Genomic DNA, 23377 nt, shown 5'->3' on the forward strand with positions numbered 1-23377 from the left:
AATTTATTGACATTGGAATGCTTTGCATAAATATTATGAAGTGCTCAGAGGGAACAATTATCTCAAGAATTTTAAGTGTAAAAAAGACTGGACTCTGGATGCCAACCTTCTGCAGCTCCATTTCCATATCACTTAATGTATGCAGTGAGTGGTTCTTGGACTTGCCTCAGCATCACCTAGAGGCCTTGTGGAACCAGAGACTGGGCTCCACCCCTGGAGTTTCTGATTCAGTGGGTCCCTGATGGAGTCTGAGGATCTGTGTTTCTAACAGGTTTCCAGGTATTCTGTTGTTGTAGGTCCAGGGAGCACACTTTGGGAACTACTGACTAAGCACTTTCCCAAGTCCGTATAGTTAGTGTGGTTGTCTGGAAGTCTGTTACTGTCCAAGCATTTAAAACATGGAACTGTAAGAAACAGAACTCATTACTGCAGATAAGTTTGGAAGATTTAAAACAAAAAGTCTTTTGCTGCAAGATTCTCTGCTCTACTGAAAATTTTGCCACTAAAAAAAATTGAGTACTTCAGTATATTCATTTTACTCCTTGAATTTAGTAATTATAAATTCCAATTTACAAGAATTTTGGGAAACTCCCATTGATTTTGTAAAGGGATAACCATGTATACTCTAAATAGACCAGGACATTGGAAAATAAATAAATTCAAATTGTTTTTTTTTTAAACAGAAAAGTTTGAAATGCTTGTGCAGGTAACATTGGGGCAGAAAGTTCTGTGTTATTGATTAGAGCCGGGGAAGGAGGGCTTGGGGGGTCCATGCCCCGCAGTGAACAGCTGTTGATTACCACCCAGTTCAATGATCCTCTTCCACAACCTCATCCTGGTTTTCACCTCGGTGTTGACTCTTCCCCAGGCCTCGGTGTGCCCTGTGGCAAGCAGACCTTACTCCCAGGGCTGGGCCTTGATGGTCTTATCAGTGTAGTCCAATCAGAATGAAATTCAAGCCTTTGCTATGAATGTGGAAAGGAGATTCTCTCTCTCTCTCTTTCTCTCTCCTTCCATGGGTTTAAGGAAAACAGCCATGCTGTGACTACAGCATAAGCCAGCCATGAGGCTGATGCTGTGGAAGGTGGGAATGACAGATAGAAAAGAATCTGTCCTTGGTTTTAAGCTCTTTGATCAAAACAACCTTGAATCTCACCCAACTCTGGATTTCATGTGGGCCCATAAAAGTCTGGATTGCTTAAACTAGTTTTCTGTGTTCTACTGATACACTCCTTAAGTTTTCATTTTTTCAGAGTGTCTTTGTGGTTTACATCATGTTGGTAAAGTACTTGGTGCTGTGACTAACAACAAACATCACTTACAGAAAATAGTAACTGACATTTGTGTGTCACTTGATAGACTTTGAAGACTAATCTGGTGATCACAACACCCAGATGTTGTGAGACAGGCTGAAATGGTATTGTCGCCCCTCTTTTATGGCTTAGGACAGGGGTCCCCTAAGGTGGCCTGTGTGATAAATGAGGGCTGCTACCTGTCCTTGTAGATAGTGTTTTACTGCAATGCAGCTGTGCACAATGCTTTATAAGTCACCCATATTTCCTTCTGTGCTGCAAGGGAAGAGCTGAGTAGTTGCCATGAAGACCACATGGTCTTCAAAGCCTAAAATACAGGGTGGGGCAAAGGGAGATTCAAAGTTTTGAGTACATGAAACACAGAGTTCATTCATGCATTATTATTTATGAATTATTATATTATCTCCCACACCAACATTCCTACATTTGACCCACCTCGTATTTACTATCTGGGCCTTTATAGAAAACGTTTGCCAATATTTAGTTTAGGAAATGGAGGATTGGACCCTTCTAAAGTCACATGGCAAGTCAGAAGCAGATCCAGGACTTGAAGTTAGATCTCCCTAAGTGCTTTTTTTACACAGTGATTTTTCCTGTATGAGAGAGTAGGCAGATTTCAAAAGTGCTTAGGCAGAGGCAGGCTTGAATGTAATATGAATCTTCCTCCCCTGTGGTCTTGGAAGGCAATTGCTCCCTTGCTCTCCCTTGCCCTGTCATTCTTCTACAAGGAATTCTCTGCTCAGAGCCTCACTAGGTCAGGGCTGCAGCACTACACCACCTCAGGGGCACTGTTTACTTGGCAGACATCATGAATATACCACGTCATCCAACCCCACTGCAATACATGTGGATGGCTGCCCGGGAATCTGTGGCTGTGGCCCTGCAGCTGATAGAAAGCATTCTCCCAGCACTGTTCACCGAGGAGCAAGAGCTCAGAAAGTGGAAGCTGACCAGCGCTGGAATGGGTGCCTGGAGTGCAGCTGTGAGCTCCCTGACTCCAGGACTGTGTGAACACAGAGTGGGAATAGGCTGAGGGGATTCAGATATCAGATGGGGAACTGGGCAGTTTACTTACATCTCCTCCAATCCTGAGAAGCTATGCTTAAAAAAAGAATGAAGAGATGACCAAGTAGTAGGTAAACAATAGGTAAAATTTTCTTAAGATCTCCAAAAGGAGGAGAACTCCACCCATCCTCCTAACTTTTTTCAGTGTGGAAGAGGAAAACAAATCCCCCAAAATCAAATTAATATTTTCCATCTACTGCAAAAATTAAGTCCAGCATTACCATCTTAAGAACTAATAAATGGTCCAAGAAATAAGTGCATTCACTCGTGAAAAGTTCCCACACGGCCTCTTGCTGCTTCCTCGAGTCTAATTGATCAGTAGGAAGTTTTTGATGTGTGTCCACGACTTCATTCCAGGTCTTACCCTGCGCACAGGAGGGAAAAAGAACAAAACATTTCTGCTTCGATGGGTTGGCCTGTTCACCATTTGCCCTCATTTGCACCGAGGATGGCAAGAACAAGCAAACGTTCCTGAAATCATGGTTTTCTGCTCAGGTGCCCGTCCCCCTTGGTAGTGGCTCCTCGAGCTGCCCAAACCACAGTTCTCTCTGTGGGGCTTTGGGATGCATGTCATGCATTGTTTTTAGTTTAAATAAAAAGGAATTTAAATTGATGTTGTTCTGCATTATGCTTGAGAATTTCATGAGCCTTGTTCAGTTTATTACAAAGATATCACAGAGAATCCCAAACCCAGAACTGGGAAGTCTGATCCAGGCTTCCCTGCTAAAGCTTGTTGAAATCAATTACATGCAATGAGAGTTTTAAAGTTCACAGAGATTTTTGAAAGCAGTCTTATCAAAAGCAAGTTATTTTTCAAATGAGGAAATTAAGGCCCTGAGGTGAGTGAGAGGAACCACTGTTCACACTTGCACAGGCCTCCGGTATCCATTCTTATTTCAGTTGCGACAAATGACTTTCCTGAGGGTTCAATGTGCATCAGAGAGAGCAGACCTGACTCGGCCCCGCTCTGTGCTCCTCTCCGGCACGTTGCTGTTATATGAACAAACGCAATAAAATAATGACTAAACCAGGAAAAAAAGCCACGTCACTTAGTAAGCAATTTGTGAGATACCTTAAGGCCGTGGAACTCATAGGCCCTGAAGTCTGCGATCTTCACAGAGGAGAGGCAGGTTTCCAGGTCAGATATATGCTTGTGTCTGTCTTTGCCCTGCTTAAAGATGGCGAGAAACAGGATTTCAGACAGGAGTTCTGGTCACAACGTGACTTTGGTAGCCTCAGCATCTTCCTGCTTTCACTCTCTAACATGCACAGGAACAGACTGCACACTTTGTCCAGCAGCCACCGACAGTTGAAATGCCATTTCCCAGCAATAGCCTGATCCACAGGACCACAGAACGTCCAGTCCAGAGGACAGAGGCTAGGAAGGATGTCTGATTCAAGCCTCTCATTTGACCATGGAAAAACAATTATCCAAGGCCTGGAACAGTTGTATAGTAAACAGAGGGACTCCAGGTTTTGCACCCACCCTGTGGGGTGATAGTATGTCCTTCACAGTTCTAACTTTTCCAAACACAGGATTATAGGACTTTAATATCAGAAGGTACCTAGGATGCCTGGGTTCCACCCCCCAGTTGGCAGATGACTGGGAAAAGCCCAGTGTTGAAGGAACTGCCCAACATGCTAATTCACTGCTACACAATACTAGAATGTGCTAGAAACTAGTTTCCTTGGAATGAGACCACCCACTTATTTTTGTTACCACTTTCATGTTTAATAGTATTAGTCAAAAAAATCTGATTACACAAAGGTAACATATGGTTATTGCAGGAAATTTGAGAAACAAAGAAAATCAGTTACCTATAATCTTTATTCCCGGATAACCACTGAAAACCTTTTTCTGATTGTATTTATAATTTATTAATGGTGTCATATTTGCACACCCTTTAGTAACTTGCTTTCTAAAGTTAACATATCGATTGTGACTTTTTGGACTTGTTCAGTACCCTGTTGCAACATCGTACATTAATACATTACCCACTTAAAAAGCTCATTTTGCCACCTATACTAGGAAAAAGCTATCAAATAAAGTGTAAAGCCTCCTAAGTAAACGTGGTTTCATTTCAAATGAATGTTTATCACAAATAATTTTTTTAACCTGTTCTGTTGCCTCAGGGTCAAGATGCTGGCATGAATCTAAGCTGTTTGGTGGGAGCTATTTAACTTTATGTTAATGAGCAAGGGGATGCAGGGGTTATTGCTGCAGGCCGCCCCCTGTGTGTCTGAAAGGAGACCCTGTAATCTGTCCAGAATGTGCTGAAGGGTTGTGGCTGGCTTTTATGACACTGAAAGACAAAACCTATTAGAGACTCAGTAGCTTCCACAGTAGTAAAGAAATCTTAGAGGGGGTTGGGGACCGCCTACAGCAATTGGGACATATGCCTTTTGTTGATGTCTGAAACCATAGTGACTGCATGTTGTGGAAATAAAAAGTCAGCAGCCTGGTGGAGAATAAAGATGCTGAGACAATGGGAGCAGCTTTCCAGCTGTGGGAAAGTGGGCTCCAGCCATACTGAAGGGTACTCACCTCGGCTTTCCTTGGGTCTGAGCAACCTCCTGACCAAAGTGCTTGGTGGATAGACCAGTGAGAAGGGAGCAGAAAGTCCTCTCAGAGATCCCATTAACCCTTCAGAGTAACAGGCCCATTGTTGGAAGCCTGCTTGCTTCCAATGTGGTGGCATTGGCAAGGAGAGGCAATGAGAAGAATTTGAAGGAGAGGACACACAGCATGAAGGAGAGCAGGAACCAAGCTTACTTCTGGGGTCTCAAAGTTAGTAACTAAGAGCTGGGTTGAATGGAAATTTATAGTAGGCACTAATGACATGGGACTGGAGCAAAATGAATATGTGTGATAAGTGAACATGGGCATACACACTTCAGAGTGGCTGACAAAGAGATGGCGTTGAGTCTGTGAGAACAGGCAAGATCTCGGAGTGCTCTGATGAGATAAAGGAGGCAGGAGTGTCCAGCCCCACATTTGGAGGAACGATTCAATGTCAGGGCTAAAACACACTCAGAGCCAGAGGGCCTGAGACTGCTGGGGACCAATCCCTACTCTGCCACTTATCAGCTGTGTGAACACAGGCAAGCTATTCAACCTCTCTGAACCTCAGTTTCTCCATTTGCAAAATGGGGTAGTAATGTTACATGCTTATTGTGAGAATTAATGAGTTAACGTATATGAATTATAACAAACATAAACAGGAACACATACAAACAGAAATAGCACTTGATAATGTGGTAAACATTATATGTGTTTGCTTTCATTACTAATAGTCATTAGAAAAGAGAGAAGAAAGGTTAGGAAAAGAAAAACTATGTAATAGATTGGGAAAATACATTATAACATAGCAGTGTGTTTGTTTTATTTATGTGGATTATTATTTATATGAATACAAATTACATAATGAATGAGTCAAAAAGCATGAAGGAGCAAGTAGACATATTAATTTAAAGGAGACCAGATACTGTGCCCTTACAAAAGCAAGCCTTTGAGATATGAATTTCCCTTCATTACTGAGGGTATTTGCTAAAACATTTTATCATCCCACTAAGTATTCTGTCTTTGTGTGTCTCTACCACTGCCTACCTACCTCCAACATCCTGCAAGCCATGTATCACGATTTCCCCCCTAATTTACATGTCAGTTTGACCTCAGTTATGAGCTGACAGTGGGCATCTTGGCCTCTTAGATATCTAGCCCAGTGTTTGGCACATCCAGTCACCCATCGAGTGGAACAAATTGCTTCTTTATGGGGAAAAATACGTTGATCACGACAACTTGTAATAGCATCCCTTCCCTAGGTAAGTCTCTGCAGCCCTTAGAACCTCCCTGCTCCAGAGGAGCCCCTAGGAGAGCTGGTGGGAGACTGCCCTTCTCCGGAGACCTCAGACCTGACAGTAACTGGCCCTGCCTCCCTTTACAAGCCCAGGAAAGCTTGTACCATAAGCCCCAGACCTGCCAGGAAACCAGCCAATTCAGGTCCCTAAAGAGGCAAAATGAGCATGAATGATGAGATACAGCATTGGTGACAATGGTGTTAAAATTTTACTAGTGGTTATTGATTTGAAGCTTGTACTGTTAGGCTCTTCCTATGGCTCAGTGTTTCTGTTGCCCCCACCCCCAGTTCATATGTTAAAGCCCTAATCCTCACTGTGATGGTATTTGGAGACAGGACCTTGGGAAGCAACTAGGTTTAAAGACGTCAAGAGGGCTTATAAGGACACTGATCCCATTTATGAGGTTAGTGAAGAGGAGGAACCAGCGGAGCTCTATCTCTAGTAGGGGAGGACACAGGGAGAAGGTAACCATCCACCCGCTGGGAAGAGAGCTCTTACCAGAACCCCTGACCACGCCACCCCCTGATCTCAGGCTTTCCGGCCTCCAGAACTGTGAGAAGTAATTATCGGCTGTTTAAGCCATGCAGTCTGTGGTGTTTTGTTATAGCAGTCCAAGCTGACAAAGGCATTCATATGAATGTTTTATGCTTGGAAATATAATGTGAAACTCACTCATACAATTGATTATGAGAATAAATAGTTTTCCACACCCTAATTACAAATAAAACTACCAATAACATGACCAACATTGATTGAATGTTTATGACATGCCAGCTCCGGGGTAAGCTCCACGTGTGTTACTTAATTTACTCATCATGACTACCCTTGACGATGGCACTATCACCATCCAGATTCTACAGAAAAGGACCTGAAGCTGAGGGAGGTTGATTCATTTGGTCAAGGTCACAGAATAGTAAGTGGGGCCACTGGGATTGGAACCTCAGAGAGCTTTTAATTTAGCTATGGTACTTAAAACTGGAATTGCAACTGGTATGGTTGGAAGAACAGTCAGTCCTTCCCCTTCCTACAAAAACAGGAGTGAGGAGTCAGGCTGTGGGCAGGAATGCTCCATCCCTCCAGCCCCAGGAGGCCTGAAGGGAAGCCTGCCCTGTGGCCAACGTTTGTCATGGGCGATGGAGAATCAGGGACCACTAATGTCAATTTATGACTCTTTCATAATTGATGGTACCAAGAATGAATTCTTAAAAAACACACACACACAAGGACTAATCCAACTGGTTTTCCCAGAAATAGAAGAGTATTTGCAGAATCTGTTTCTGTAATAGCTCATCAATTTTTCAATGTGCCGAATACGCACTGCACTGACTGCAAACTGGGGCATACACTGTGCAAGCTGATTCATCGCATGAGCTGTTTCCGAAGCTGCATCGAGTTATAAATTTAGAATTGTAAAGCCTGATGATATTAGCATTGCTTTGTTGTTTTTTTTTTTTTCCAGAGTTTGTTAACCACTGGCAATTAGCACTCTTCTGCTGCACAGAATGACCTCATCTGGCATGTTTTGCAGCCGCTACTACGAATGTGATGATATAATTTAAATTTCACGTGCCATCTGCCATTGTGCAAAGATAAAGGGGCTCTTCGGCCTTTTCTTACTTCTTAGCTACAGGAGGCTTAATTAAAATGGAAAAGACAAGGCACAGAACTCACCACTCCTCTCCTGGAAAAAGGCCATCTTGGCTTTTTCGATTCTGGTGGGTAAAATTAAAGAAAATATATTAGGACTTTGAGTAACTGGTGACAGAGCATTGCAGTGCTTTAAAAAACTTGCTTTTTCAAGTGAGCCAAATATAATTCTTCCTGCTTTAACTCTCCTTCTCTGAAGAACACACAGAATAAATATTTATAGTTATTCAGATGAGTGAAAGAAGCAATTGCAACCTGAAAGTCGGTATTCTGTTGTGAAGTACAATATTCTGAAGGTAATATTGTCCTTTTTGTTTGTTACTCAGCGGAAAAATTCTATGAAGTATAATAAAGATGTTGAATAATTAATTTAAGACAGAGAGTCGTAGGACTTTGGGGCTGAAAGAACTTCATTTTTACCCTGTTCCACCAGCAATCCCCTCAGCATGTGCCACTCTAATGGCCTCATCAGTCTTGAGACTTGAGACTGCATGGACCTGATAACCCCCACGTGTGGTTAGACACAGACTCCCGAAATAGGGAGGCATCAGCACTTCACCTGTCTTTACGACACAGGTTTATTGTTGCTATCTGCCACCACCCAAGTAGTCCTCAGGAGTTGTTTAAGTTGAGGAGGAAGTCATTGTTCAAAAACACATTCCTTTGATGATCAGGAAGTAAGCAGATGAAATTCTGGACTCCTGATTTTTATGTTATTGCATCAATTTGTAATGTTACCCAGAAAGGACTGGGAATCATCTTTCAGGTTTAGGTAAGGAGTTCTGTTGACTCAGTATAAAAAATAGATATCTTATAGGTCTATATCTCTGTTCAATTCATCAGGGGACTCTGCACAATAGTTTAATTAGATGGAGGTAGTTACCAAGCAGCATTTACCACAAAGGGTGTGCTCGAGGACTTTTCCTACTGGAGCCCTGGAAGGTACCTGTCCAACTGATTATCTTGCTCCTTCTGACCACCTTGTTAATCTTTTAAAAGGGGGGGGGTGGAATCTCCTCTAGCAACAAATCGGCTTCACCACTCTTAGCCTTCAAATGCCTGGTGGTCCAACTTGAACTGCCATAATTGGGATTTTCTTAACAGAAATCCTGCCATAATTGGGATTACTGCCATAATTGGGATTTTCTTAACAGAAATCTTAACAGATTTCTCTCCTCTGCTTTTCTAACCCTGGGGGTAATTTTAGGGTCTTGGGAAAGCTTCACAGATATTCAAAAATATCTGTGAATATTCAGAAGACTGAAATGGGTCTTTATTGCATCCAAAATCTTTTATTATCTGTGTTAAATATTCAGGTTTGCTGACTTGGAATCTCTACCTCAGAGACTTAGCTGTACTGCACTGAGCGTAGGTGTAGGTGACTCCCATGTGCATCGGGGCTTGAGCGGCACTGCATTGGACCGTGATTCGGGGACACGAGTGCTCCCTCTATCCTACACTCCCTGAGGAGAGGGCAGGGCGGGATTTGGTGGAGAATGCTACATTACTTTACTGTGTGGCTTCTGCTGTGATGCTAGGCACACAACAAAGAACAATGAGTTGATTCAGAAGCATCACGTAGACGTTATGACCGGTTTCCTAGCGTGGTGGTTTCCAAACTTCAGCTGACACCAGAATCACCTGGAGGGCTTATTAAGAAAACAGATTCCTGGGCCCTACCCCCAGAATTTCTAATTCAAAAGGTCTGGAGCCAGGCCCCGGAATCTGCATTTCTGAGAATTTCCCAGTTAATGTTGAAGCTGCTCATCTGGGACCTGCCTTTGGGAAGCACTGCTTTCATTGCTAACCAGTTTAAAGCATTTGCAAAGTATCATGGAACAAGTACTAATTTCTGTTGAAGTTACGCTGTCTTTAGAGCTAGCTCTAATTTCTAGGGTCCAGTCCTTGAGTAGATCACTTAATCCTTGGTTTGTTCATTTGGGTGATTATATCATATGAGAGAGTAAATGTTCATTTGGATGGTTGTGTCATATAAGACAGTAGATGAGAAAGGGGTCTATAAAGAGTGAAGAACTATAAAAATGCTAGGTATGACGTATTTACTGGTGGCTTCTGGCTTCTGGGTTCTATCTCATGGGTGGTTGCTGCAGGCTTGTGGAGGGTGCACAGGACAGGCAGGTAGGAGCCTAGATTTCATGCCTCTGACACAGACCAGCTGACACCATGGCTGGGTTGCTTCTCCCATCTGGGTCTAACTTTGCACACAGGTGAATGAGGAATGAACTAGGTGGTTTTCCAATTGAGTTGCCCAATGTCCTGGGCTCCTGGGGGGGGCAGCTTTGGAGTGAGGCTTTGGGACCCACCCCGCTTTCAAGCATTGCAAATCTGCCTGGATCTGTTTTATATGCTGGATTTTCAAGTGAGGATTCTTATGTCAAAAGGGCCTTGTTAAGAACAAAGCCAGTTTAACAACTACCACGATGGATAATTCTTGTCTCCTTTTAACTCTCAAAGGCTACCCTCAGAATTGTGGGGAGCTGTTCTTTTCTTTCCCAACTAAGTTAAAAAATGAAGAAGATTTACCCTTAAGGCCACCTTTCTCTAATCTCTAACAGTAATCTGCTATCACCAGGACCTCTGTCTCCACAGGGTACCACACTGGCTGGGAGGTACCAGTGTGAGGCTAAGAACCAGGAGCAGGGTAGAACCAGGAGGTAGTGGTAGCATAGCAATGATGGGGAAGCTGCCCACCAGCCCAGAGAAAGCATTCAGTTCCCTGATGGTGGCTATCACTGGTATACTTGTCCCAGGTCTGGACAGGGGCAAATCCTTTGACAAAGAGGACCTTTTGAGAGAAGGACCATACCTAATCCATCTCTGTAACTGGAATAGCCAATACCAGAGTGATACTCAGCTGGTTCCAGCCATTCATGGCTGATGCCTGCCCTGATTTGGTGAGAGATCTCTTTTAACTTAGTGCACATGTTGTAACCGGCCATTAACTGTTTTGAAAATGCTCCCGGCTTATTACAATATGGTTCCCATAGCAGCCATGTAACATAAGTACACTGAATGACGGCACCTGAATTCAGCAGCAGAAGTGGGTGGCACAGGTAATGGGCAGCTCCATCGGACACCAGAAGGTCCCCAGGGAACACCTCAAGTCCAGGCAAGTTAAGCACCACAGAACTCCGTCTGTGCTCGTAGAACCTGTGCTCAGAAAGCAGAAGACGAAAGCTTAGAGCCAGAGCCGGCATGCAGGTGGGTCCTCATTTCACCACCTCTGCACATTCAGGAGCAACTGCTACAAGCCTGATGAATGCCTGCATTTTTTAGGAAGGATTTGGAGGCCACCTCAGGCTCCAGGCACAGGAGAGCCAGGATGACGCACAGCATCCACACCTTTTTTGAGCTTTATTGACCATTTATGGTTCTGACTAATGCAAAGCAGAACAGCTCTCTCAAAAATTCAGAAGGACACTAGGAGAAAGCCCACACACACAAGAGTCTTTGCACATTATTCACAGGGCCTTGGAGAGAGCAGGATGCATGGTGTGGCTGCCAGAATCTCTAGAGATCCAAGGCTGGTTGTTTCAAGTCAGTGGTTTTTTTTTTCCCAGAGAAAAATGAAAATTGTGATTGGTAAAGCTTAGCAAACAGGCCTACTCACCTTCTCCTTTTCTGTATCCCATTTCGTGAAACCTCTTGTCTGTTGGATAGTCACAAAATAAATGGCTGACATATCAGACACAGTGAGAGGCAGCTTCAAAGCCACTGGCATGTGCTCAGAGATCTCTAAGAAGCAAAGGGGTAAGGGATCTGCCCCCTGGGAACCTGCGTGATAGCATCGAATTGTGGGGATTTTCATAGCTTCCTCATCAGAGCTGCTCAGATATTCCTTTGGCCTATTCTGAGGGATGAGAGATGCAATTCTTTCTACTTATTGACCAATGTAATCTTTACATTCTCTTCTTCATCAGCGAATAGCTTAGTATATAGGTTACTTTATATACAGAGGAATTTTGTCTCAATTTACCAACAAAAACATAGCTATGGAATTGCCTTGGAAGTTGAGTCTGTTATATTTTGGATACTATGATTTGGTCCATTGCCTGCTCCCCACAAAGGGGCTGTAGCTGGAGCCTGTTAATCTCTCCAGCATAGCCCTTCCACTGCCGCTGACACTTTCCTATCTGCCTGCTGCTTAAGTCCTCCAGGTTTTGTAGCCAAGCTCCATTCTTCTGACCTTCTGCACAAGTGATGGTCTTTCTGCCTGTACTCTCATCCTTTGCCTCACAATTGTACATTCTTGGATCTCATGCCCTGTTTCTCATCAATATGTTTGATGCAGGGGTCCTGGTTATGCCCTGCCAGGCCTATCATGCTGTCGACCAAAGTCTGGTATTAGAATTCCTTGTGGAATTTATTATAATACTCACCCCTAAGTCCCTCCCTTGAGATTCTGATGCAGGCAGTCTGAAGGTGGACCTCTGAATCTAGTTTTCCCAGCTCCCTAGATATTCACCAGAGTTGGAGAACTGATTTTGAGGATACAAGTAACTTGACGTAGCATTTTCCTACCTCTAGATATTAACAATTATTTCAAATTTTCAGCCTTTTGTTAAAAGCATTTCTGGATCATTTTACTTACGAATAGCAGAACAAATTGCTTAGGAATTTCTATTAATGAATATAGCTTATGTCCCATAAACTCCTCCAAACGATATGAAATAAGGCTGTCTCAGACTTTGAAGATGGATGCTGCATGCATAAAAGAAAGTTCATATTTAGTAATAAAAGGCTGCTTCCTCCAAGAAGTCTCCCTGGTTGGTCAAAGGATTACTTTCTCATATTTGTGCACTGCTCTTCATTCCCACTAGTTCAGGCCCTTGGCATCTTCAACCTTCATTAATATAGTTGCCTCTTAACTTACATTTTCACCTTTAGCTTTATCTTCTTGATTCCATCCTAAACCCTGTCACTAAGTAGGAGTCATTCAAAGTGGGAGTCTGACTTAGTCCCTCCTGTCCTCAGATACTTCAGTGGCTCTTCATTCAGCACCAGATAAATGCCTTTTTAAAGCATATGCACAAACCTTCTGTGATCTGGCCCCTGAAATTCCTTACTTTGTAATTTATTTTCTAGAAATAAGGAATGGATTATAATACCAACACAAAAGGTTTCACATTTCAGTGCCTTAGCTGGGAATGTTTGGCCCTCACTTTGAACTCTCCAAAACTTTCTAACCCCTATTTGTCCCATAAGACTTAGAGCCATGGATTATCTGAGTAACTTAAAAGGAAAATACTTATAAAATTGCTTGGCTTTATACAATTAGCTGTATTTCCTGGGGTTTTAAAGTCTGTTTTGACTGCCCTTTCTTGCTCATCTCTCTTGTCCTCTCTCTTTATAATTAGAAAACTTGAGGTTAATTTTGCAAACATTGCTAGCTGCCAAACCAATGTGCACACTCTCCATTTTTCTTACTATCAAAACCCTGCTTTCCTTGGAATGAGTGGCGTGTGCTGAGGTAATACAGTGATTTTGTCCTGACTCAGCTGAGGCTAGCAGAGGCCCTGTGATCCAGATACGGCCAATGTGATTTAAACAAAAATTGCAGGGTATGGATTCTGGGAAACGTTTTCAAAGTAGAAAGTATTCCTTAACTTTTCCTTTTACCTTTTGCCCTTTGCCCTTATTATTGCCTTGACTATGGCTTGACACCCGAAATTGTACCAGTGATCTCCCAAAGATAACAGCAGAACAGGAAAACAGAAGGAGCCTGGGAGGTTACTGACATCTGCCTTGGCCTAGGCTTTGATTGTGTACAAGAGAAATGCCCTTGTTTTTTGCTTAGGTTATTCTACGTGGGTTGTTACATGCAGACAAATGTTATCCTACCGACACAAATTGCCCCGTCCTGGGCTTCCTTCTCCAAAGAATAAGGTCACTTTTTGGCATTCTGCCGCCTCTGTTTTCTCCCCCCTATTTATGATGAGGTTTCATAAGAACATTAGTTACAACTCAAATTCTTAAAGCTGTTCCCCATTTTGTTATTTGTCAACCCAATATCCATGGTGATTGAATTTGGTGGGAGGTGAAAAAGTTACAGTAATTTGAGTGGGAAATATAATTCTAGTTTCATTGTCTTGGATACAGTACTTTGGAACTGATACATTATTTATTACCAGTACACAAATCCAGCCAGGAATTTTCACAGTGCTATTCAAAAGGTATTATATAACATAGCATGCTGAGAACCCACAAGAAAAAAATTCCCTGGAAAAAAGATTAGAAGCTTCCTGTAAACCTCATACTTTTCTTGATAAAGATCCTAGAAACATACAATGAGATCTGGTATTTATGGAGATAGTGGAGATTGGAAAATTTACAATAATTCGAATGAGAAATGTAACCTAGCTGAACTTCGGGGGGAAAGTTAACTCTTTTGAGCCTTAACTCTAGATGTTACACAATCTGGTAAGTACAATGAGTTCTGTAGCTTCCTACAACTCTACAAGCAATCTCTAGGGACCTAGGACAGAACATAACTACCAGTGGAATGGGAGGATCAGTGTCCCCCACTGCCTCTAGGCTGCCTTATGTGTTTCTCTTCCATGCCTCTATAGTTCTCTGGAGCGATGGCTACGAATGAGGAGTCAATAGCCTGGATTTTAAACCTGAGCTGAGTGACCTCAATGGAGCAAGTTAATAGCTTCTCTGGCCCTAACTTTGCCATTAGTGAAATGTAGACAATAATCATACCTACTTATTGTATGAGGATGGACGAAGGCAATCAATGTAAAGCATTCAGATCAGTGTCTGGAACTTAGTAGTCTGTTAATAAATGCTATTATGCTAATTACTGAATATATTATAATATAATATTGTATTTACATGTCTGTTTACTCCACTAGACTGCCAGCTCCTTCAGTGCAAGAAGCACATCTTGTTATCATTTCTCGTTGGTGGCTGCTCATTTTAGTGCTCAATCCATTGCTTTAAATACACATCAATGAATGAAATACTCCTCTACTATTGTCCTCCCACATGGAAAATGTCTTACTTTATTAGGTAGTTCTGCAGAATCATGTCTTATCTCTCCTCTTACCCTAAACTTCTAGCTTCTGGTCTAAACCCCTGTGTTAAGTAAGAGCTCAGTAAACATTTGTTGTGTAAATTGGGGGTCCCCATCCTCCAGGCTGTGGGCCATTACCAGTCCTGGCTTGTTAGGAACAAGGCTGTATAGCAGGAGGTGAGCTCAAATGCAATGTGCTTGAATCATCCCCCAAACATCCCACCCCCACCTCGGTCAGTGGAAAAATTGTCTTCTACAAAACCGGTCCCTGGTGCCAAAAAAGTTGGGAACCACTGGTGCAGATGGAACCATAACCAAACCGGCATTGCCCAGGGTCATCACTGCCATTTCCTCATACAGACTCCTGCAGAACGTGCACTCCAGTAATTGCCAGCCACTCGCTATTCCTTAAACTCACCCTGCACTTCATGCCTCCACACCTTGGCTCAGGTAGTTCCCATCTGCCTGCCTAGCTCTACCTTCTCCAGTTGCCTGGCAAACTCATAGTCATCTCTAAATTCCATCTTGGACTCCCTTTCTCCAGGACTGTTTTCCTGGTGTGCCCAGGAAGAGCCAACTCTCTTTCCCTCCTTCCCCTCCCCGCACTTGGTGTTTTTATAATGATTTTATTGAAGACCCATGCTGTGTCTTAAATATCATATAACCTAAGCATTAACATAGAACTTGACATAGTGCAGGTATTTAAATAAGCTTGTTGAATATATAGGTATATTGACCTATGGAATGATTATATACATTTCTCAAATGAATTTGCTTTTCTATTTTGGAACATGAGTAAATAATCATACACATATACAAGAGCAAAATGCAGCTTGAGTCCTCCATTAAAAATGGTTGAATTACCCCTATCCACTTCTCCCTTGACTAGGGTAACTTCGGACATAAGGAATCCATTTGTGAGCACAGAGGCCAGGTTTTGGAGTTCAATTTGCACATATGGCACAGAGCTAAGACAACTGGCTTACACCAGGCTTGGGCTGTGACTGTGGCTTTGTTGCTTTGGTGTTCAAAACCCAGGATGCCCATTCTGAAAAGGTGGGCATGTCTCTGGAAGGGCATAGCAGAATCTCTGTGGATATGACATTTTTATGTTCATCACAAGAGGGCACAGGTTAGTAAAAATATTGAAATTACCATTGCAACCATGTGGAGACCTAGGGAAACAATAAAAAAGAATACCTGCACATAGTAACATGAAGAGACACAAATTGATGCAGAAGACCTGTCCCTGTATTACCTGGGCCTGGCAGTGGGCTAGATTTCTGGGACCTCAGGAAAAGGACCCTATGTCTCTGTCAGCTGGGATTGCTCAGATCGATGCATTAATGATATTACTGTGAATAGTTGTAGTGAATTCAGAATCACTTCGAATTTAGGTTTCCAGAAGGGAGAGGTGTTGGTGACTCCAAATTGGTATCTTATTTTTGCTATTATGAATACTAAAATTATAAAAAATGACATGCATACAATATCATGTCCAGTTCTAGACTAAATATCCACTGGAAGCAATTATTGCAATAAATTCAGGATTTTTATCTATCTCTCTCAAGCAAAGTGGTGTGTGTGTGGGGTAAGGTGGGAAAGGAATTCTTTGAGAACCTAATTTCCTCAGAGGGATATTAAGCTAGGAAATGAACTAATAATAAATGCAAAATATCTGGGGTGGGGCTGACAACCCACTGTCGCTGTGTAAGTGCTGCACAGCTTCACGCTGGCCTTTGTTTGGGAAAGCACAACTAAACAAACATCCTGGAGAAATGCTTTTTTCTTTTTGGCTTGATGCTGTTTGGCTATTCTGGTTCTTTGCTTTAGTAGAAAAGTCTAGACCCAGGAGCCTGACCCAGACTTCACAGCCTATGGGCTTGCCAGCCACCTCCCCCAACCCCTGCATTCAGAAACCCCAACACGGCCACACTTTCACTGACCCTGAGTTGTGAGTCCCCAGGCTGGTCAGATCCGAAGGGACTAGTCCCATGGCTGTTGGAATAATCTTGTCTCCCTTCTGGTACGTCTCCTTATTCTGTCCTTTGCAGAAGACCTGAAGGTCCATGGTGTGGGCTGGGATGGCTGCAAGTCAGAGAATTCAGAGAATTCTCTCCCACTGCTGAGCAGGCTGCACGCCCGTGAGTCAACACTCAACAATGAGCCTGCTCTTGTGTGCCAGTGCCAGAAAAGTTTCTGGCTGGAGGAAATGTGTCCCCAGTGGACCTCCAATGCATACACTCTGAATAGATTGGTCTTGGTGAATATTATTCTAATTTAAAATCAGCTGGTATTACTGAGCACCCACTTTTACTGGACACCCTGATAAGTGGCTGACATGCATTATAATCATGTTCACAAGCATCCTGTGAAATGGAAATTACTGCCCTTACTATAGAGGGGAGGAAACTGAGGCTTAAAGAGGTAGTTGAGAAATCTGCCTAAGGTCATATTGTTAATAAAAGAGCTAGAATTCAAAATTCATATACACAAATCTAACTCCAAAAAGACTTGTAGCTGGAAAGAGAGGAAAGGATACTGAATATATTATGATATAATATTCTATCTACATGTCTGTTTACTCCACTAGACTGCCAGTTCCTTCAGTGCAAGAAACACATCTTGTTATGTTGGTGGCTGCTCATTTAGTGCTCAATCCACTGTTTTAGATAAACACTAATAAATGAAATACTCCTCACTGTTGTCCTCCCTCATGGAAAGTGTCTTACTTCATAAGGTCATTATGCGGAGTCGTGTCTTATCTCCTCTCTTACCCTAAACTTCTAGCTTCTGGTCTAATTCCCAGTGTTACATAAGAGTTCAGTAAACATTTGTTGTGTAAATGGAACCATAACCAAACTTGCATCGCCCAGAGTGATCACTGCTACTCCTGCAGAACGTGCACTCCATTAATCGCCAGCCACTCGCTATTCCTTAAATTCACCCTGCACTTCATGCCTCCACACCTTGGCTCAGGTAGTTCCCATCTGCCTGCCTAGCTCTACTTTCTCCAGTTGCCTGGCAAACTCATAGTCATCTCTAAATTCCAGCTTGGACTCCCTTTCTCCAGGAGTGTTTTCCTGATCTGCTCAGGGAGAGACAACTCTCTTTCCCTCCCTCCTCTCCCCCTACTTTGTGTTTTTAATAATGATTTTATTGAAGACCCATGCTGTGTCTTAAATATCATACAACCTAAGCATTAACATAGAACTTGACATAGAGCAGGTATTTAAATAAGCTTGTTGAATATATAGGTATATTGACCTATGGAATGCTTATACACATTTCTCAAATGAATTTGCTTTTCCATTTTGGAATATGAATAAATAATCATATGCACAAAGTATTTTTAAAAATTGATATAAATATGGCCCTGGCAGGGTGGCTCAGTTGGTTGGAGCATCATCCCATACACCAGAAATGTTGTGGGTTTGATTACCAGTCAGGCCACATACCTAGGTTGTGGGTTTGAGGCCCAGTCAGGGTCCATACAGGAGGCTACTAAACAGTGTTTCTTGTTCACATCGATGTGTGTCTCTCTCTCTGCCCCCACTTCTCTCTCTCTAAAAATCATACGTATCTTTGGGTGAGGATTTAAAAAATTTGATATAATGATGGTTACTATTTTAGGCAAATGAAGGGATAGAATGTGTTGGATAGAGGTCACTCAAAATACATGTCCACATCCTAACTCTTGGAATTGTTAATGTGACCTTATTTGTAAAAAAGGTCTTTGTAGACATAATTAAAGATCTGGAGAGGAAACTTTTCTGGATTACCTACCTGGGTGAGCCCTAAATCCAATGACATGTGCATTTCTCAGACACCTAGAGAAAAGACGCAGAGAAAATAGAAAGCCATGTGAAGACGGAGGCGGAGACAGGGCGATGCAGCCACAGCCAATGAACAAACACCTCGGTGAAGCAGCAAGGACAGGTCCGCCCCTAGAACCTTCAGAGGGGGCGTGACTCTGCCAACACCTTGATTTTAGGCTTTTGGCTTCTAGAACAGTAAGAGCATAAATTTCCGTTGTTTTAAGCCACCCAGTTGGTGGTAATTTATTATAGCAGCAACAGGAAGAAATACAGGAGGCAACATAGTTGAGTGGCAAGGACATTGGATTTATGATCCTTGATTCTCAACTTTGAACTTCACGTGTGACCTTAGCATGTGCTTCCCTGGGCCTCAGTGTCCTCATGTGGAGAACAACTGTGAGGGAGACCCTTTGGCTCAAAGGTGTAGGAGCACTGCTCTTATTTTCTCATCAGTGGCCAGTGGGTGGGGGCAATAATTACGTGGTGATCTTTATCTTGACAGAAATATTTGAAAACAAATAATTAAAGCTTCTCCTTTAAGAATAAGGCTAATGCATTTTTTTGCACTTTTAAAAAGATTCCTCCCAGTAGGCTTAAGCTAAGGACTACTGGCCTTTAATGCCCAGATACAAATTTTAAGGCAAAATAATAAAAAATGCTAGAGACTATGGGGGCTAGCAACTGCCCTATGGTTGCAAGTGTATCTTAATGGAATAAAAATCTTCATGAAGGTACTACAATTTGGATAAGGCACAGCTTTATTCTTTCCCTTGCTATGAATGTTGCCCAGTGTTTTCTTTCTTTATTTCTTTCCCCATCGGGAAGGCTTATCAGACCTCCTTCTCCAAATGCTATGGTCCCTGTCTATTAGTGAAATTAATGGTAATTGTACCTTTTTTAGCAGGTGTCACTCCAGCAATTGTGTGATTGGAAGAGGTGGGTGTTCTACTTTAAGAATCATAGTGTTTTGCCATATGCAAGAATATAGTACAATTTGAAATGCTTGCTTTTAACTATGGGTTGATTACACAGGAAGAATACATTAAGAATCAGTAACAATCTTTTTAAAAAAATCCCTTTTTAAAATAAACAATGGAGAAGTGACAACTAGACTGCCAATTATGGAGCTGTAGCTCTCATGGTTAAATCTGGGATATACTTTTCCATTATGAGATTCAGAAGATTGTTGGAAACTTTCCTTTGCATCTTTGACCATAGTTTCCAGTTCAACTTTCTACGAAAGATTACATTTTCTGGAAATCCAACTGAGAAGGCAGAAAAGATAGGGCACCTCTAGCTCACTGCCCAGGGCCAGGCACAGAGTGGGTGTGGAGTGGACAAATGGATGACATTCCCTGGCATGCTGTGTTTTGGTTATCATATCATATCATATATCAATCATATCATCACATCAAAAAGCCTTATTAGATGGGTATGTATTAAGTGCAAAGACATACCAGTTTGAACACAGAACAGAAATAGTCTTTGGAGTCTCACCAGAGTAGAAAACACTCCATGTTGTGACTTCTTAGGATCCACAGGTAATATTTATCAAACACACATGTTCAGAGCAAGGTAGTTGTTAGAACCTGTCTAGAACTCTCAATGTCTTTCTAGGCTAACATCTTTTCTGGATGAGAGTCAAAACACTGCCCAGATGGATCAAATACTTGTACAAATACCCACCAACCCAAGATACGTTCAAGAGATAAACACAAAACAGATTAAGAAGGTGGGGGAGGTTGAAAGGAGCTGAATGGAGACAAATAAGTGGCTGGAGGAGAAAGCATACAAAACAAAAGTGGAACATACCAGGCTTATCCTAATCTGACAAACTAATTGACTTCCTATTTTTCTTCCCTAAACATTTATTGAATATGTATTCAGTGCCAAGCAGTATTCTAGGCACTAGGGTTACAATGATAAGCAAAGCAGACACAACCCCTGATTTCCTTGAGCTTGCACCTAGAGGAGACGATGCCCGTGGCAGAATAACTGCTCCTGACAGGGAAGGACACTGCCAGGCCACACCCCACTCTCCAGCCGTGCCCAGGTCGGGAAGGTTCCCCGACTCCCTCAGGTTGCAGTCTTCCCTTCCGCAGCCTGATTAACAATCTTCCATCTATGTGATCACAAGGGGGGGAAAGGTGTAACTATGTGAGGTAATTATGTTAACTAAACTTATTGTCGTGACCATTTTGTTTTATATACCTATCAAATCATTATGTTGTGTACTTTGAACTCACATAATGTTCTATGTCAATTATATCTCAATAAAAGTGTGTGTGGGAGGGAGAAAGTAATACAGTAAAACACAGTTTTACAGAGTGCAGAAATTAAATGAACAAATCACCAAACAAACAAAACAACGGCATGCCATCTATTAGTCTCCAGTTATAACTAGAGACCCTAGAGACACCCTTCTTATGGGCTCTTAAGTTCCGTGAGAGCCGGGGCAGAGTCTTCTCTCTCTCTGATATTTCCCAGAGTTTACAGACAGTGCTAGGTATATAACAGTTTTTAAATAAATGTCTGCAGAAGATAGAACATTGTATTGAATTTAATTTTCAGGCACATTGAATTAGTTTCCTGTGAACAATGTGCAGTCAGAATATTTTAGAAAGAATGAATCAATGACTTGAGTAGAGGAAGTGTTTATGAGTAAATGAATGGATAAATAAGTGAATGGTTTCTTAAAAGATAACACCACCTCATATTTTATGATGACATTTAATCATATCAAAAGCTGTATTAGATGAGTACTGTTTGTATCACCACTTCATGGATAATGACTTGGAGGTTTCAGATTGTTAGAGAACTTGCCCGAGGTCACATTGCCAGAGAAAGGTAGAGCTAGGATTCAAACCCAGAGTTTGGTTCCAATAGCTCTTACTAGCACTTTACGCTGCCCACTAAGAGTAACTCCGGCTGGCCCTGGGGGTATTTTACTGTCATTCAATGTTTTTGTCTGGTTTCTTCCTGGCAATAGACTTTCAAATACCTTGTCATTTAGTTTTCATGCTGTTGCCTCAGTTGCTAATTTGGATATATTTAGCATTTTTAAAAAATTTCATCTTGAACACTGGAAGGGTCGTCTTTGTTCTCATAGATGTAGTATGTAGGTTTCCCTTCTCAGTTTCAGGACTGACCAGAAAATTATTAGGTGTGACAGACAGCCTTCTGTGAACGGAGATTTTAAGGGGTGCCAACGAAGTCTTCCTAACCCCCGAACCTCCCCCATTTACTTCGTGATGTTTAAAATCCCACCAACACAGCTTCATTGTTTGGCTTCCAGTCTTGTTCTCTCAAAATGCAATACATCTGGGAGAGAGACAAGTAATACTCTAAACAAAGAAGTTTCCCAGCAGGCCTGTCTTTTTTTTTAATTCTACCCCTTCCCTCAATGAGTGTTTGTGGAGATAGATTTTTAGCTGAATACTGAGTGCTAGAGGTTTAAGGATAAATAAGTGGCCCCTGGCCTTAGGATGGTCTTGAAGCAGATGGATATAAAAGTGTTTTAATGCTATAAGGTGTAGGGAAACCCAAAAGGAAGGAATATACTGCTCTCCTTGAACAGGTAAGTATAAATATTTTTTAAGCTTAAAGTCCTTCACATTTTAGTGGGAATGAATTGTAAAGATTCTTTTCCAGGAGGTATACTCTGGTGATGGGAGAAGAAGGTTCAGAAGGAATGTGAATTCACTGAAATATTATGGAGAAAGAGGGCGAATGACAGAGAGTAAAAAGTTCACAAAGAAAAAACTGTAATCAAAGTCATAATACTGAGCTGATTTCAGAACCAAGAGTAGATTGGGTCCTACTCATTTATGAGTCTACCCAATTGTCAGGCTATGTGTTAAAACACTACAGCAAAAGAAAAAAAAATTAGTATTTCTGAAAAAGAGTTTTATATCTGAAATTCTACAAAGCAAAAAGTTTGTTGTGATTGACTGACAGCCACAGAAGTAACCATTTCTTAAAATATTGGAGGTCAGAAAACTTTCTACATAGGACAAGATAGTAAATGTTGTAGGCTTTCTGGGCCATAGAGTCTCTTTCATTGCATGACCATAAAAACAGCCATAGACAGTATTTAAGTGAATGGGTGTGGCTGTATTTCAATGAAACTTTACCTGTAAAAAGAGATAGTGGCTGAATTTGGGCTGTAGGTCATCATTTGCTAGCCCCTAGTTTTTACCATTTAATAGACATGTTCAAGTCCTAAGTTAAATAAGTTTAAATAAGGTTTTCTGAGATGAGGCCAGGGGGCTCCCGGGCAGACAGCAGGGCCTCAGGCAGCACTCTATTCATGACAGGCCTGACTAAGCCGGGTGAGCTATCTGAAGGGAGGAGCCCTTGGAACAAAAGGCAACTGTGGGGAAGATGGCAGAGACACGACACAGACGAGAGGGAGGGAGCAAAAGACAGACAGAGGATCTTTGTGCTATAGATGGTTAGCTTTTTACCAAAGATTCATGTTGAAGGCCAACTTTTGGATTAAAAAAAGTATAATTGAGTGGTCTATGGCTGATGAAAAAATTTCTTCTTCATTAGTAGTAATAGATGAATATTCAACATATTATTAATTCATATATTATAGTTACTTAGTCTTCTATTTATTCATTCAACAAATCTTG

At 41.9% G+C, this 23377-nt stretch overlaps 1 protein-coding gene across 10 annotated transcripts in view; it reads right to left on the minus strand.

The window, feature by feature from the left end:
• Positions 1-23377, minus strand: part of PLEKHG7 (pleckstrin homology and RhoGEF domain containing G7) — a 59446-nt gene that overhangs the window by 29319 nt on the left and 6750 nt on the right. For 7 of the 10 annotated variants that reach the window (XR_004901482.1, XR_004901481.1, XM_036018576.1 and 4 more), the window contains exons 4-7: positions 10927-11054; positions 7908-7948; positions 3451-3549; positions 2600-2743 (exon numbers count right to left, since the gene is read on the minus strand). Coding sequence is in view for 8 of the 10 variants with exons in the window: in XM_036018576.1 (XP_035874469.1) it covers positions 2600-2743; positions 3451-3549; positions 7908-7948; positions 10927-11054 (412 nt within the window). In the remaining 2 variants the exon portion in view is untranslated. Of the gene's footprint in view, positions 1-2599; positions 2744-3450; positions 3550-7907; positions 7949-10926; positions 11055-16868; positions 17708-23377 lie in introns of those variants that run through there. The other 3 variants (XM_028532926.2, XM_036018581.1, XM_036018577.1) reach the window with 3 other exon arrangements.

Source organism: Phyllostomus discolor, chromosome 2 (assembly GCF_004126475.2).
Source record: "Phyllostomus discolor isolate MPI-MPIP mPhyDis1 chromosome 2, mPhyDis1.pri.v3, whole genome shotgun sequence".
Lineage (NCBI taxonomy): Eukaryota > Metazoa > Chordata > Mammalia > Chiroptera > Phyllostomidae > Phyllostomus > Phyllostomus discolor.